Genomic DNA, 14,813 nt, shown 5'->3' on the forward strand with positions numbered 1-14,813 from the left:
CAGACTTGGACACAGTACTCCAACTGGGGCCCCATGAGGGCAGAATAGAGGGGAGCAATCACCTCCCTTGCCCTTCTGGCCACCTCTCTTCTGATGGAAACCAGGATACCATTGACCTTTCAGGCTGCACACTGCTGACTCATTTTAATCAGCCAGAACCCCCAAGTCCTTCTCAGCAGGGTACTCTCAAGGAAATTTTCTCCCAGTTTGCGTACACATCTGGGATCACCTCAACCCAAGTTACAAGGCAAAACCTTGTACTTTGCTTTGTTAAACAACAAAGTATATATATACCAAAACACCCTGGGGAAAAAAATAAGGTGGATATTCACTTCTTAAAGTACCTGTGTATTTCTCGCATCTGTTGTATTTGTTATTTTCAAAAAATAGATACAGCTGATTTGAGCATTTAGATTGGGAGGTTCCAGAATTCAAAACTGCTAGTCTATCAGGAGCAAGACAGAAGATTGGAAAAATCTCGGCAGCTCCTCCTGCCCCATGGTGATCAGGAGCACTGGTGATTCTTGCTCTGCTGAAGTTGTTCTGTCCCTTGTAGCTGTCTGTGGTAGTGCACAGAAGTTCGGGTGAAGTATACTTCTGTAGTTTTCACTTTTACTATTAAAAAAAAATGAGTTAACAGAAGATGGATTGTAGAGAAAACAATTTCATTGTTCAAACACCAGAGGGTGTCAGAGACTCGCTTTTCAGCCACTACAGCCAAATTTGTAAACAGGAGGTACATCTGCATTGCTTGAGCATCTTTTTCCAGTTGAGTATTCAATTTGAATGTCAAATATGACTCCATCCAGGGTAACATTGAGAACAGTGCATTCTGTTTTACTGTTTGTCCTGACAACTTTAATTACTGGAGATCTGTAACAGCTAGGAGTGTGTTTCTTGTTGATTTCTGGATGTGATACGATCAAATGCAGAAAAGCAGTAATAGCTGTGGTAACGATGAGGGACTTTGTGGAGGGTTTGCTGAAGATGAAAGCAAGTCAGCATTTAACCATACAACTCTATGTATGTTCTAGAATATTTTTCATTTATCACTTTAATGGAACGATTTTAATAGTTTACTCTAAATACATGATACCATGCTTACAATGAATGAGGTTTGTTAAAATAACAAGGAATAAAGAATAGTAAAGAGTGCAGACTTCACTTGGATTCTGTAAATTATGCTATTTGCAAGTGAGCACTATCTCTGGAGAAATTTTGTGGTGCATTCTTTGGGTTAAGTAAAAAAAAAAAAAAGTGCAGCGGTGTTTTTCTAAACACAAAATAATCTTTCATCAAAGCTAGTGACTTAGTGCAGTCTTCTGTCTGGCAGTGAAGAAGTTAGAATTGGTCTTCAAAACCAGTACAGGTAGAGATGGCTACTTGTGCATGTGTTCTCATGTGTGTGCACTCATAAGAGGGACTGCGATTGGAAAGACAGAAGAAAATAATAACTTGATAATGTGAGCTGAAACATAGAATTGTGGCTAGATGTATAGTCCGGAAGTTTACTTGTTGCTTTCTTAAGTATTTGGAGTGTGTAGCCAGACTGAAAGCCGAAATGGTATGATGGTTTACCTGTGCTACAAGCATCTTAACTTAGATTCCATAAACGGGGATCCTTTTCATAGTGTGATGGATTTGAGGCACAAGCCTAGTCAGGAAGCATGTCTAGTTAAGACTTAATGAATGAAACTGATTTGAGAATCTGTTGGTCTCTTTTTCCCTAAACAAATTATATAGAAGCTGTCTGGCATGAGAGTACATAAGTGAAAGGCAGGAAGGGTAGGAGAAACCTGGATTCCTTTCCTAGCTAGGCTCCTCTTCAGAATACTGTGGGAGCAGTCTTGCACCACAGAACCCTATTAAAGCCCGAAAAAGAAAAATCTATAGTTTAAGGAAAAATAAACAACAGCACTTCCTTGTATCTTTTGAGCATCACTCAAATTCAACCCATTTTCCAGTAAATTCAGCTTCTACCTATAGCTAATCTGAAAACAGCCTCCAAGAGATCCCATTTCATCTAGGAATATGAAGTTTCTGATCTTCTCCTGGTTCAAGAGTTATTTAGGCCATACAGTACTTTCTGAAGGTGAACTTCATCAGCAAACACCTTTGCAAAGACTCCTTTTTCCCAGATCAAAAGACGTTCAAATTGAGTGTTTCCAACAGCTTATCTGAATTAATACTGCATGCTTCTATTCTGGTTTGGTCCTGAACCCTTGAAGCTGACATTACAGCCTTTGTCACTGTACAAAGCAAAAAGACTTTATTATCTAAAGCGTTCTGAAAAGAACTTGTTTTATTGCATAACTTATCCAAAAATTTCACAGGTGAGATTTATTAAGTATTTTAGCTTAAAAGATCAGTCTTAAAGCTGAAACACATAAACTTTTTGCTTAATGTGAGCTTTGCCATGATGGTAGGGAGCCCTAGCTTTGTTAGCCCAAAGCATGCTACAGTTGGGTTTTTTGTTTTGAGCTACTACAACAGAATCCAGCTTATGACGGAATGCTGAGAACTAGAGCTCTGCCACTGTTCTTCAGAAGCATAGCATCCTCCACACCACATGCACATGTACCATATAGTAGGACTGATTCAGAGAGCAAGGTCTGGGTGTAGTATGCAGGCAAGAAGGGAGCTCTGGAAAAAAAAAATAGAAATCAGTTTTGTGCTAATATACTTTTCCTGTGATCTTCAGTTTGTAGGACAGGCATCTCTGTTAGAAAATTGTCTTGCTTATAGTTTAACGAATCAGTATTCAGTTTTATTCTACACTTGTTACTATCCAGTGAATTGTATTTTTATAACAAATTTCAATTAACTTGTGACTTTAACTTCATAACTCCAAGAGGAACCTTGACTTCTGAATAGCATTGCTAATAAATGGCACTGCTCTAAGATCAGTGGTGGAGGTGGGGAGGCTCATGGGAATTTTGAACCCTGGTTTATCTCAGCCCTTTGTTTTCCAGATTGTTCAAAATTTGAGTTTCTTCTAAAGAATTTGGATACCTAGCAACTGAGTCGTTAGTCAAACTAATGTTTGAGACACTTGAATTGTGAAGGCTTGTTAGGAGGCTTCTTTACCTATGCACTCCCACACCAAAAACTTAGAGTATAGAGCTAGCCTCCAAGATAGGTGAACATATTTGTTGATAGAAGAGGCCTTTTCTTTGTATCCATTCTGAAAGAAGCATAAAATGCTGTATTTCTCTTTAGCAGAGATGAAGATGACATAAATGATGTGACTTCTATGGCTGGAGTCAACATTAATGAAGAGAGCGCGTGCATTCTGGCAACAAATTCAGAGCTCGTTGGTACTGTGATCCGCTCTTGTGCAGATGAACCTTTTCTGTTTTCAGAAGCACTTCAGAAGAAGATTTTGAACATCGGTGAGAACAAAACATATAACTAATATGTGTAGATGTAGTGTGTCCTTGACTCTTTCATTAATCTGGCTCTCATCTTTGAAGGAGTTGGAACTCTAAGATCCGTCACTTCATTCATGTGTTTCTACTGAACTATACTGACCCCTTCCAGTAAAGAAATAATACTTCAGGTTTTTTTTTAATGTAGAAGTAGATTGAAGCGCGATAGGGGAAAAGAGAAACTGGTGCCACTTTTACATGTAAGATGTTAGCTGCTACTATACTCCTCTTACATCTAATGGAGCACATTAAAAAAAAAAAAACATACAGATGTTAATTTCAAACGCTGAAGAATGCTTTTCTATTCCTGCAACTCCTACTGGATACATTAAATTGACTTCTCTAAAAACGTTTGCATTCCTTAGCCTGTTGGGTTGTATATATTCTGTTGACCAAGGTTGCAGATCCTGCCCCTGTGGTTAGGAAGAAATTTCATGCCGCCAATATGCACAGGGCAGGCCTGTGTTTATGACTCCCTCTATGGAAAACTCTTTCATTGATTTTATGCAAAATGAGATGTTAGTTATCTGTCTGTGTGAGTGAATAATACTGTGGAATGTATGTCAAATGTCTAAAATGTAATAGAAATTTTTGGGTTTTTTTAGTATGTATCACTTTAACTATTAGTTTCAGCACAACTATTCCTTGGCAAGATACATTGTGTCAAAGCAGGGACTGGGTGTATTTGTATAGCACCATATTGCTGTTTACAGCAAGCTGGATATTTTTCAGTGCCTTGCTCCTGTTCTCTGCTTGGTAGCTTGCCGTTCTGCAACAGCAGATTTTGCAGTTCAGCATCTATAAAGCCTCCAGTTCATATGTGCTGCCATAATTCTGTTGGAGTGGTCTTGTTACATGATCACAGTCTTCCTGTTTCTACGTGCTACTTGTTCCCAGTCCAGGCAATGCAACTAGCCTGTGAAAAGCATGTGTCTTGCATAATTCTATATGCTACCTGCATATACTCCACACTATTTAGCCAGATGTGCCATTTGAGCTATATAGGGTATGGTTCAGTGAAGGCAGTGCTGTGTTACTAATTGAAAGGGGAAAATATATGTTGGAACTGGAGCATAGAAGCTTTTCTCATAGTTTAGTAGAAGGTTAGCTAGTTATTCATGAAGGAGATATAAGGAAAAATAGAGCTCTAAAAAAAAAAAAAGTACTTGTACAACAACTGTTTTGTGGTATTCAGTCAACTTATTTAAAGATGGAAAACACAATCATGACTTTTTCAAGACTTATGATAGCTGTTCCACATTTTTGACATGAATTATTATTAATGAAAAATGTTTTGATAGTGAGGAAAAGAATACTGTCAGGGAGTACAACAGCTTAGAAAATAAATGCTTCTGTTCCTTAACTGAGAGCCCTCTTCTGTTCAGGAAGAGTGTATGGAGGGTGGTTTTGAGGTTTGGGGGAATTTAATTCTGTTCTTGAACTGATGTTTCATGATTGTCTAGTGGTAAATTATGGAGGAAGCATTAAAAGATGCTTGAGCAAAATGAGCTTTGCACTCAACTGAAGTACAGTCTAATATTTACCATCTGAATTCAAACGGGGAGAATGTTTTGATCACAGTCTGGGAAAACACTGTATATTCTCCATGTCCAGTGAGATTGCTACTCTAACTGAAAATGTATAATCAAGGCAGATGAAATAGGTGATTCGTTTTTTACAGTGTACTTTTTATCCATTCTTAACGCTCCACTTGACAATAAATACCAAAATGGATTTTGAATGCATACTGTGTGTTGCATCATAAAGTCTTACAGCTACTGTAATTGTTATGAGGGGCAAGAAAAAGAGCTTCTGGTAGGTACTGTGCAGAAAGTGTGTGAAACTACCGTCAGCCTCATCCACAAGGCAGTGCTTTCCAGGGGTCCTGATGGAGCCGCACTGTGTCAACCACAGGCATGCTGCTCCATCACATCCTGCAAACGCAGGGAGGTGTGGAGGTGACACCTCACCCTGAGCACGAGGTACAGGCAGCCTCAAAAGCAGCTGATTGAAATGCAGAGGAACAGCAGTACTTCTCGGTGAGCAGAGAGAGTGGGTGGCAGCCAGAGAAAGTGGATTGAAGACATGATGACCCCAGATGGATTAGATCTTTGTTTTCAAAGCTTCTACCTTGGAATAGTTGGGTCAGTCTGCTATGAACTGGTTGGTCAAGATAGGTGAGATGAAGCCTGGGTCTCATACGCTTGGAGAGCGCTGCAAAAACTTTCCCTATTCATTGAATAAATGTGATGAGTTGTTAACAAGCACGGTGTCAAGCAGGGCAAAATGTAATTCTCTATTTTTTTAATTACTGAAATTAACAGAATATGGCACTAATTTCTACAGCTACCATATCTCCCCATCCCCGAACATGAAGCTTGATTTGTGTTCTTATTAACTTTGTCCTATAAATGACCTTGCAAGGAGAGTGATTCTAGAGGCTAAGTGAAACAATGTCTATATTTTCTGAAGCTCCAGGCTAAGTTTTATTAATGTAGTGTCTAAGATCTTTGAAGTTGTGACTTTACCAGGAAAATCATAATCTCCAAACCTTTATTCATAATGGGTATGACTTCCAGGGGGAACAGAATACCTGCTGTGCTAATTATTTCAATTATCAGCTACTACTAAAACACGTAATGGATTTTCTCTGCTTCTACAGGTAAAAGGCATGACATTATGGAACTTAACTCTGATGTTGTGAACTTGATCTCCCATGCTACACAGGAGAGATTACGAGGGCTCCTTGAAAAACTAACTGTAATTGCTCAGCACAGAGTATCAACCCATAAGGTAAAGGAAATCATTAAGCAAGTTTTGTGCCAAAGTTTTCCTGCTTCACAGCCTTGAAGCTAAGCTTCTTGCAAGCATAGTTACATCATATGCAATATGTGATTTTTCAATGTCTACCAAAGGCTAATTTTGTTTTAACTGTTTATAGCCTCTAACTGTTCCTTACACTTTCCGTTCAACTTGTTAGATAAACACTCTTAAAACCCAATGTAAATGCATTTCTAGTGTTCCACAGAAATGGTGGCTGTCATGTAAAAATCTCCCTTTTACATGGTAAACATAAAGCTATTGGTCGTTGGATTGATTTAGAGGCTTGCATTTGCTTTTTGCATTTACTTTTGGTGGAACCACAGTACTGTCTCGGCAAAAGGCCTTGAGAAACTGAATTTAGCATTTTATTTTCAGTGTTTCATGTGAAAGTAGGGACCCTTTGATGTTAGTCTCGGGAATTTTTGTCCCTCCAATGCTACTTAAAAACTCCTCCCTGTGGTATTAGCTTCACTGAGTATAAAGGAGGTCGGATATCACTGAGCCGGTTTTTGTGGTGTTTGTGTGGAACAAATAGGAAGCAATAACTTACTAGTGACTGAACTAGCACTTTGAGGTTTTTCTTTCCAAACAAAGGTATGAATCCTTATTTTTTTAGTATCAAACAGGCACTTTATTTCAGTATAGCAAGAGCAATCAACTGATGGGGTAGGAGTTATTTTTTGAATAGAATGCTTTTTATAGGCTTCTAAATAGAGGAGAAGCAGTGTTAAAGAGCAGGAACTATTTGGAAACTTCCAAGTATTTATAGTGGTGTCCAGAGCAGCTGGAGCATGCCATTCCTTACCAGAAGAGTTTTTAAAAAATTCAATGCAGAAGGCGTGTACAATTTTTATGAGAAGACTTTGTTCTGTGTTGTCACAAAAGTGGGTGATCCAGTAGATCTTGTGAGCTGAAGTGAGGTGGAAGCTGAAGTCCTGAGGGACTCTAGTAGGACTAAGAGCCTTGAAAACACCAAAGGTGGCAAGAGGGTGTTTTTGGACAGTGGGCTTGGAGACGCTCACTTTCCTCAATGAAAAGAATGGGAAAACTGGTAGGTTTTGGTCTGATTGAATTGTCAGAAGCAAAGATAAGATCGTAAGGCTGCAATTAACTTCTTTTCTTCTCAAAAAAAAAAAAAAAAAAAAAAAAAAAGAAAAAGCTGTACTGGTCATAATAATCTTAGAGGCACAGGTGCCCTTTCTCAATGGGAAGATGGTATTAAACTACAGGTGAATGCCCTAGAAGATTGCATTTGTGATTATTCTCACATGAACAATATTGCAAGGTATGCTGCAAGGCTTTTAGAAACCTACGTTCAAGAGCAGAACACTACAGGGTCTTAGAGCACTGCTATGTATTTATGTAAGCCTGTATTCTATCTCCCCCAGCTAGCCACTGCTATCTTTTGTCCCGCTAGGCTATAGACTGTGATGTGGATTCCATGCATTTCAGAAAATCATCCAGACACTTTACATGAGGGTTGGATAGTTGCCTCAAAAGGCTTTTTATTGGCATATCTTAATTAGAAAAAGAGAGTATCATGACAGATGTGGTGAAATCAAGGTAACTATACTAGAGTAGAAGTTGTTATGAAAGTTAGTAATTCGTTGGTTAATACTGAAGAGACCTTTCCTATTATGTTAAGCTCGTGCCTAGCAGCTTTCATCTGATGGCTAGCCAGCCCTTCAAAGAGATTTGACAGGTGAAAGGCTTTGTATCACAGCTTACTACTGTGTAGACTTTCTCACTTTTGCCATTTTTGCTTTAAAAGAAAAGAAAAAGCCACACACTCAAATGTAATTGGAAGTTACTAATTTAATTAGTATTGAACTGTAATGGTGATCTCTCTATCCGAATCAGAGAATAGCCTTTTAAACTGCTGTAAGCTGATGTCTGTTCCGTGGCTCTCATTGCAATGCCTTGAGAAAGGCCTAGCAAGACGATAAAGACAATCAGCTAACTGGTTCCATTCCTCAGTTGCTACTCTCCTATAATCTGGAGAGCTGCTGAGGTATGAGTGTACCTGTGACATCATATGATAGCCAAGACCAGAATTAACAGTGACAGCTAAACTATGTAGTGATGAAAAATGTTTTTGTTGTGAATTGGGTTTAGCGTAGTATGACACAACAGTTCTATGTTTCCTGTATTTGGAGCTATGAACTCCTGGCTTTGAGAGTTGTGTGCTGTTGTAAACATGGCTAAATGACAACATTTTCCTAGTGTGCGGTATCAATGAAGTACGGCAGCTTAGACCATGCTATCATTGCAGCAATATGATGTTGCAGCTTCATTGGTTAAAGGGGTAAACTCTGCTGTAAATGCTCCTAAATGTGAAAAATGGCAGCATCCCCTTTCTCCTCTTCTTTCCCTTGCTCTCTGCCCCCCTCTAAACCATCGAACTGCAGAGAGCAGAAGTAACTCCTGAGAGTTAAGAGACTCTTCTGCTCCTAACTTGGTTCAAGAGTTGATTATAAAAAGCCAAAGCTCAATAGGTTCCCACATAGTAGCTGATCCTCTGTAACCTCTTGCGTCCATACTCTGTCCTCAGCAAAGCTTTTCAACATGATTTAAATTGTTCAGCTTTTGAAGAAGAACTGTTCTGTGAGGGATTCTTCCAGCTTCACTCCTGGAGGACTGAGTAGCTTCCACATACGTGTTTTTTTTTTTTTTTCTGTGCATCTTGACATACAATACATTCCTGGTGCTAAACTGCAAATACCTTAGATTTCAGAATCATTTAGAAGTACATGATAATCTAGAAAGGAGATTGCAAATTGTGGACAAGATGTACAGCTTTCTTTTTAATTTGTAGCTGGATGTTCTCACATACTTTAGACATGCTCTGTATTACTTGCATTACTTGTCACTAACTTAAATTCTCAGATTCTTTCCTTAATTACAACTTGTGTGTAACTTCAGTTTTTGCAGAGGTTACGCTATTGTAGCTGGGGACTGTCTGGCCTTATGTGAGGAAATTCATCCCTTTACGAACAAAAACTAATCCGGCTTGCTTCCTCATAACAATAGTGGCTGCAAGTTACGCAGAGGTACACAATATAGCATTTTCTCTCTCAGCTATTACAGTGCTATCAGATCACAGAGAACAAGTTAGTTGAGTAGGAAGGACAAAATATAACTGCAGATTCTTAAGAGATCTCAGACATCTTAAACATCTGTTAATGAGTGAAAATTGTGTTTTTTTTTTTTTAAAAAAAAATTCTCCCAGTTCTTGTCCCATACTGGTTTATGATACTGCATTGGGGTGCTTCTTGCTGGGTGGCTTGCATTACTGATTGGCATCAAGTCTTTGATTTGACTTTAAAAATGTAATTATCTAACCCTGACTTTTGACATTCCAGAATGGAGCATTTCTAAACTTTGAAAAATAATCTTCTGGTAATACGGCTTTCTTCTTTGTCCCGTTAAAAGGATTGCAGCATGGTGGTGGGTTATGAACTGCTGCTCCAAAACAAATTGTACTTGTGCTGAGGCTGACTCATGAAGTGTGTGTTTTGTGGGGAGCAGTAAAAAGTTGAGAGCAGTAACAAGAGGGGAGAGAAAGGCTTGTCAGACTGTTTTGCAGAACCACAGACTCTTCTTGTGAAGGACAAAGTCTCCTTAGTTGCAACACATGGTGTGGTCTGAGCCACAATTGGTGATACGTGACAATGTGGTGGCTCATTGAAAAGACCAAACTGAATACAAGAAGAGGGTTTGATTTCATGCTTTGTCTGAATTGTGAGAATTAAGCTTGGAAGACAACAGTGCCTCACAATGTGACTTTTACTTTCTTTCCAACTTTTAAAAGTATATGAGTGTGGGAAAGAAGAGTCTTGAGTACACTGTGTCTGAAAACTAAATATTTGGAAATTTAACTCACTAATAATTTATATATGTAAAATATACCCTTCCTTAAAATATAGCTGTAAAGCATCCTGTGCTTGTTCCATAATAATTGCATGTCAGGGTTGCTTCATTTAAATGTGAGATTGGATGGTGTATAAAGAAGGGTCGCTGAAAATGGATAGTGTGTTTGGCTGGTAAAAGCCTAAATATAAAGTCGTCAGGAAAAGAGAAGTTCACAAAATAACAGAGACAGAAGACTCTAGGATGTACACTAGAAAGAGTGGTTCAGATAAATATCTTGTTTTTCCTGATGCCCTTTGTCCGATGCATATATTTCAATAGCCTATGTGGAAGAGCAGTAGCAGTAAAAACTAGATTTTCATGGCCAACTGATGTTTTAGATTTTTCCTTTTGTTGTCTTTCCGTTCTAGACAAACTAGAACTCTAAGTCACTCAGTCTTTCCAAAGAGAGTGAAAATAACAAAGACAAACTACTGATTGCTGCCTTTTTATATTTACATACAGACTAAAATAACTGCAGTCTTCTTCCAATGCATACACGTCCACTTAGTGTTACAGCCAGCCAGGGGTATTCACTGGCCCAGCTTGGAGCTGGACATTGGACCTGATGACTTATACAGGTCACCTTTCAACATAAACTATTCTGTGATTTGAAAGCATCCCCTGATGCTGAAGTATGTATTTCTGCAGCTACAATAAATGATATATAATCACTTCACATTTCCCACCCACAGAATTCATATAACTAGTTCTGTTCCCCACCAGGCAAGGCTTATTTCAAATTCTGGGTTAAATGGCAAAAACTTCGAAATTTTGGATCTCATGTGTTTCTTCATCCATTGTCTTTAAAGGAAAAAGGATAGGATGATCTCTTACTTCTCTGTTCTGTTCTTTTTCCTCTTAATAATCCATCCAGAAGACAATCTTGTTTGTTTACTGGTTATGAAATTTGTAATAGCCTTTCATAAAGACTACAATTCTAATATTGTTGTAGACAATGGACAGTAGAATGAGGTGTTGATTTTGTCAATTGCTCTGTAACCTCTTGCTAGTCACAGATCCAAAGAAACATGCTTTAGTGGAGAGGAGATATGCAAATGGCTACCTGCCACCTGAAATCTCCCTAAAACAAAGTACATTTCTCGGCTTGAGAAAACAGCGTTCTTTTCAGACTGTTTCCATTTATTCGCTCTAGTGGTGTATAAAAAGCCCTGTCTAACAAAATTCTCTTTCCAGGGGAGTGATACATACATTGTATCTAGTGACACCAGAGCACAGCTAAAATTTCTTGAAAAGCTTGATCACCTAGAAAAGCAAAGAAAGGATGAAGAGGAACGTGAAATGTTACTACGAGCAGCCAAGGTAAGAACATCATTTCTTGCTTTTCAGGGCTGTAGCATTGTCCTTGTAACTAGAGATCTTTAATATTTAGGATAGCTCAGGCTTTACAGAAATGGGTTTTAGGCTTTTATACTCTTCTAAAAATCATAGATTTTTATTCATCATCATCAGATGAGTGGTAGGGGTGAGCTCTTCTTTTGATTATTCCTTCTGGTCAAAATGAAATAAAACTAGTATTCTCATAGCCATAAACTTCATTTGTGGCTCAATTTCTGGTTCAAAAAATGCCATGTCCTTCTCCATATGGAGTTTGTTGAGATCTGCTGCCCTGCCAGGTATGTTTCTTTTCTGTAGAAAAGAAGTCAGATCAGACTGTTCAACTTTGAGCTGGTACCCTTGCATCTGAGAGTCAGAACAGTATAAGTATCCTGCCCACTTCCCTCCCCTCAAGAGCAGAAGAGAAAAACAAACAAACAGAAGAACCCCAGCAAATCAGTAGATGTTGCACAATCAGATGAGACTTGATCCTTTCCTGTTTTGTTGATTTGTTTTCGAGCTGAATTCTGGATCCCCGTGGGTGGAAATGAAATCCAGACTGGAAAGAATCGAGTTGTACTTGTAGAAGTACAGAATTATGACTCCTTTTCTTTCCTGCACTTCCTGTCCTTTGTAAGTGTCTGCTGCTGACATGAACAGCATCATGCCTAGACTGGACCTGACTGACAGCGTTAGCATCATTTTCAGTTTAATCTTGCTTCAGGCTAGAGCAGAGGCAGCCAGCCCAGATGAGGGGGGTGTATGTGTGTGGAGGGGGAGGGGAGGCAGTCTGGATTGAGGCATTCGCCCCTGGAGCAAAATCTTTCAATCACAGGAGAAAATTGTCATTTATTAAATATTTAACGTATGCTGTGGTGTTTGGATGCTAGTAATTCCTATTCAATCTTTTTCTTGTTCCTTTGGTAGAGCCGTTCCAATAAAGAAGATCCAGAGCATCTGCGTTTAAAGCAGAAAGTGAAAGAGGTAGGACTTTCAAGTTACCATGCTTGCCTTTGTGTGCTGAGAGAAGGTTGGCAGCCCTGTCCTGGCAATTAGGTCAGGGTTTATTTTGCTGTTGCATACCATTTGCAGAGGCCTTGGGGAAGGACAGGAACTGCTACAGGCAAGGGCAGTGCTTTAAATGAGGTCAATGAGTTATGAGCTCTCTTTTTAACATTTTATTTTCATAGTTCTAGTCTTGTTTAGAAATGGCTCTTTGTAAACTACAGCGGTACACTTGGTAGGAATATAATGTGGGATTAGAAAAAAAAAGAAACTTTGAGATTTAGCATCTGGGACTGTACAATAGGCTACATTTTTCCAGGGTAATTGTTCGTTTTGTAAATCTGATACTGCTTATAATTCTTTGGCTGGGAGGCGGTACTGGGATTTAGTTTTAAATGGAAAACGCCTCTGGCTTTTAATTTTCTGGGCCCAGCAGTTTTCTGTTCTGGAATGGAGCCCTTGTTTCACACAGTTCATGTTTAGCTGCAGGGGTTTTAGTTTATAGCTTAGACTGGTTAAGCTTTTACTCCCAGAGGCCTCTGCATAGCAACTGTAGAAATCAACAAATAAGTTCATTTATGTCTGCAGCCTCCTCTCAGTAGCTGACTTTTTACATTTCCCAATATCCATTTCCTGACTTTTCTAGCCTGAGAGAAAAAAGCTCCACTAATTGGAGCTTATTTTAATTGAGCCTTAATATTGGATCTCACTGGAGTTGCCCCCAGAGCTACTGGGAACAGAATGAAATGAAAGTACCTAAGGTTGAAGATGTGTGTGTATGTGTGTGTGAAATTTTTCACTTGACCTACAGATTCTTTTCCCTGCTGAATAAATCATCAAGCCTGTTCACATTTCTGATTAAGGATCTGACAGCAGATGATAATAAAGACAATTGAGGTGTGAGACGTGTGATACAGAGCTGAAGAAATTGGTTTCTATAGTTACTTGACTGATTTCATGCAATTTTTAAGGATCTTTGTGCTAAATGAGTGTGATTTTCTGAGCAACCTTTTTCCTTAACTGTGCCTCTTGAACTATGAAATTTGTTGTTGCTTAACATAGCTGCACTTGGCTCCTAGGTGCCAGGAGCAGCAGCAGGTTATTTATGAATGCTTTAAAGGCCCTTATTGTTTGGATTAATGTAGGAGCTGAGGCAAAACAAATGGAAATCCAGTAAAATAGTATTAGAATCAATGCTCTGGATTTGCACCAAAGTAGAAGAAATTTGTAAAACGAGAGGAGAGAGAACTTGCTTTACCATCTATCTTTTAATTCCTTTTTCCTCTTTACAACTCTTTCTTCATGCCTACAGAATAATCTGTGAGTACAGAAGTTGCCTTAAAGCCCTTTCCAGTTTGCCTCATTGCCACCAGGTTCAGCAATCAGTGGGTAAATGCTGATTTGTCTTGTCTTGTAGGTGGCCTTAGTTCAGCATCATCTGATTGTTTTGGAGGTTTTTTGTTGAACCACTGCAAACCTGCATTTCAGAAATAAGTTTATGCAACTACTTTTCTCTTTTCCTCTGAACAATAGCACACAAGGTCTTGAAAAATATTCCATGACTCAGATATTTAGAATAGAAGGAATTTAAGAGTGTATTTTGGTTCTTGTATGTATACAAAAAAGTAGCCAACAGAGTGGAGAAGACTGCTTGAGTTCATATAAAGTTCTCTTGTTCATATCCTTTCCTGCTTCTTATCTTGTGCTAGATTAACATAGCCTGAATCGTGCTTGTCCTGTATTTTTGTCTGTGCTCCACTGTTCATAGAGAGCTCCAACTGTTTCATCAGAAGAAAAGTAGGCAGATATGCCACTTTGGACAATGAAGGTCTTTTTGTGGGTATTGCCTTACCCTCTGCTCTCTTGAGTGTGGGGCAGCCAGAACTTCACCAGATTTCATGAGCAGTGCAGGAGACCCACCTCCTGTGCGAAAAGTGCTTTCTTTTGTCTGTTTCAAGGTTAGGTTGTAAAGAGCCCACATGAATCTTGAAACTTCATTGATGGTTTGGAGGTGCATGGTATAAAAATGCAAGCACAAGTAGGTCTGGAATATGAGCAAAACTGAAATTAACAAACATCCTGAAGTTGAAACTAGTATGGGATATGCTGGGATGAAAGCCTGGGAAGGCTCACCATTGTCATTCTTACTGGTCAAGCTGTGAGTGTAGCCTGCTCCTAGCAAACCGAAGGTGGGAATTGCAATTCCTCTGTCAGCTGGAATCGAATCCCTTCCAGGCAATTCTGGTTGAGTATCCACTAGAAAGGGTAATCTAATTGTCCCCTTGTAGGTCTTAAAGAATGAATATGGGT

At 39.0% G+C, this 14,813-nt stretch overlaps 1 protein-coding gene across 2 annotated transcripts in view; it reads left to right on the forward strand.

The window, feature by feature from the left end:
* TAF4B (TATA-box binding protein associated factor 4b) overlaps positions 1-14,813 on the forward strand; it is a 60,433-nt gene that overhangs the window by 22,470 nt on the left and 23,150 nt on the right. The window contains exons 10-13 of one of the 2 annotated variants that reach the window (XM_021388376.1): positions 3,220-3,392; positions 6,091-6,221; positions 11,358-11,483; positions 12,426-12,482. In XM_021388376.1, the coding sequence (XP_021244051.1) occupies positions 3,220-3,392; positions 6,091-6,221; positions 11,358-11,483; positions 12,426-12,482 (487 nt within the window). The remainder of the gene's footprint in view (positions 1-3,219; positions 3,393-6,090; positions 6,222-11,357; positions 11,484-12,425; positions 12,483-14,813) is intronic. The other variant, XM_021388377.1, reaches the window with a different exon arrangement.

The sequence above is a fragment of the Numida meleagris genome, chromosome 2, assembly GCF_002078875.1.
Source record: "Numida meleagris isolate 19003 breed g44 Domestic line chromosome 2, NumMel1.0, whole genome shotgun sequence".
In the NCBI taxonomy this organism is placed as follows: domain Eukaryota; kingdom Metazoa; phylum Chordata; class Aves; order Galliformes; family Numididae; genus Numida; species Numida meleagris.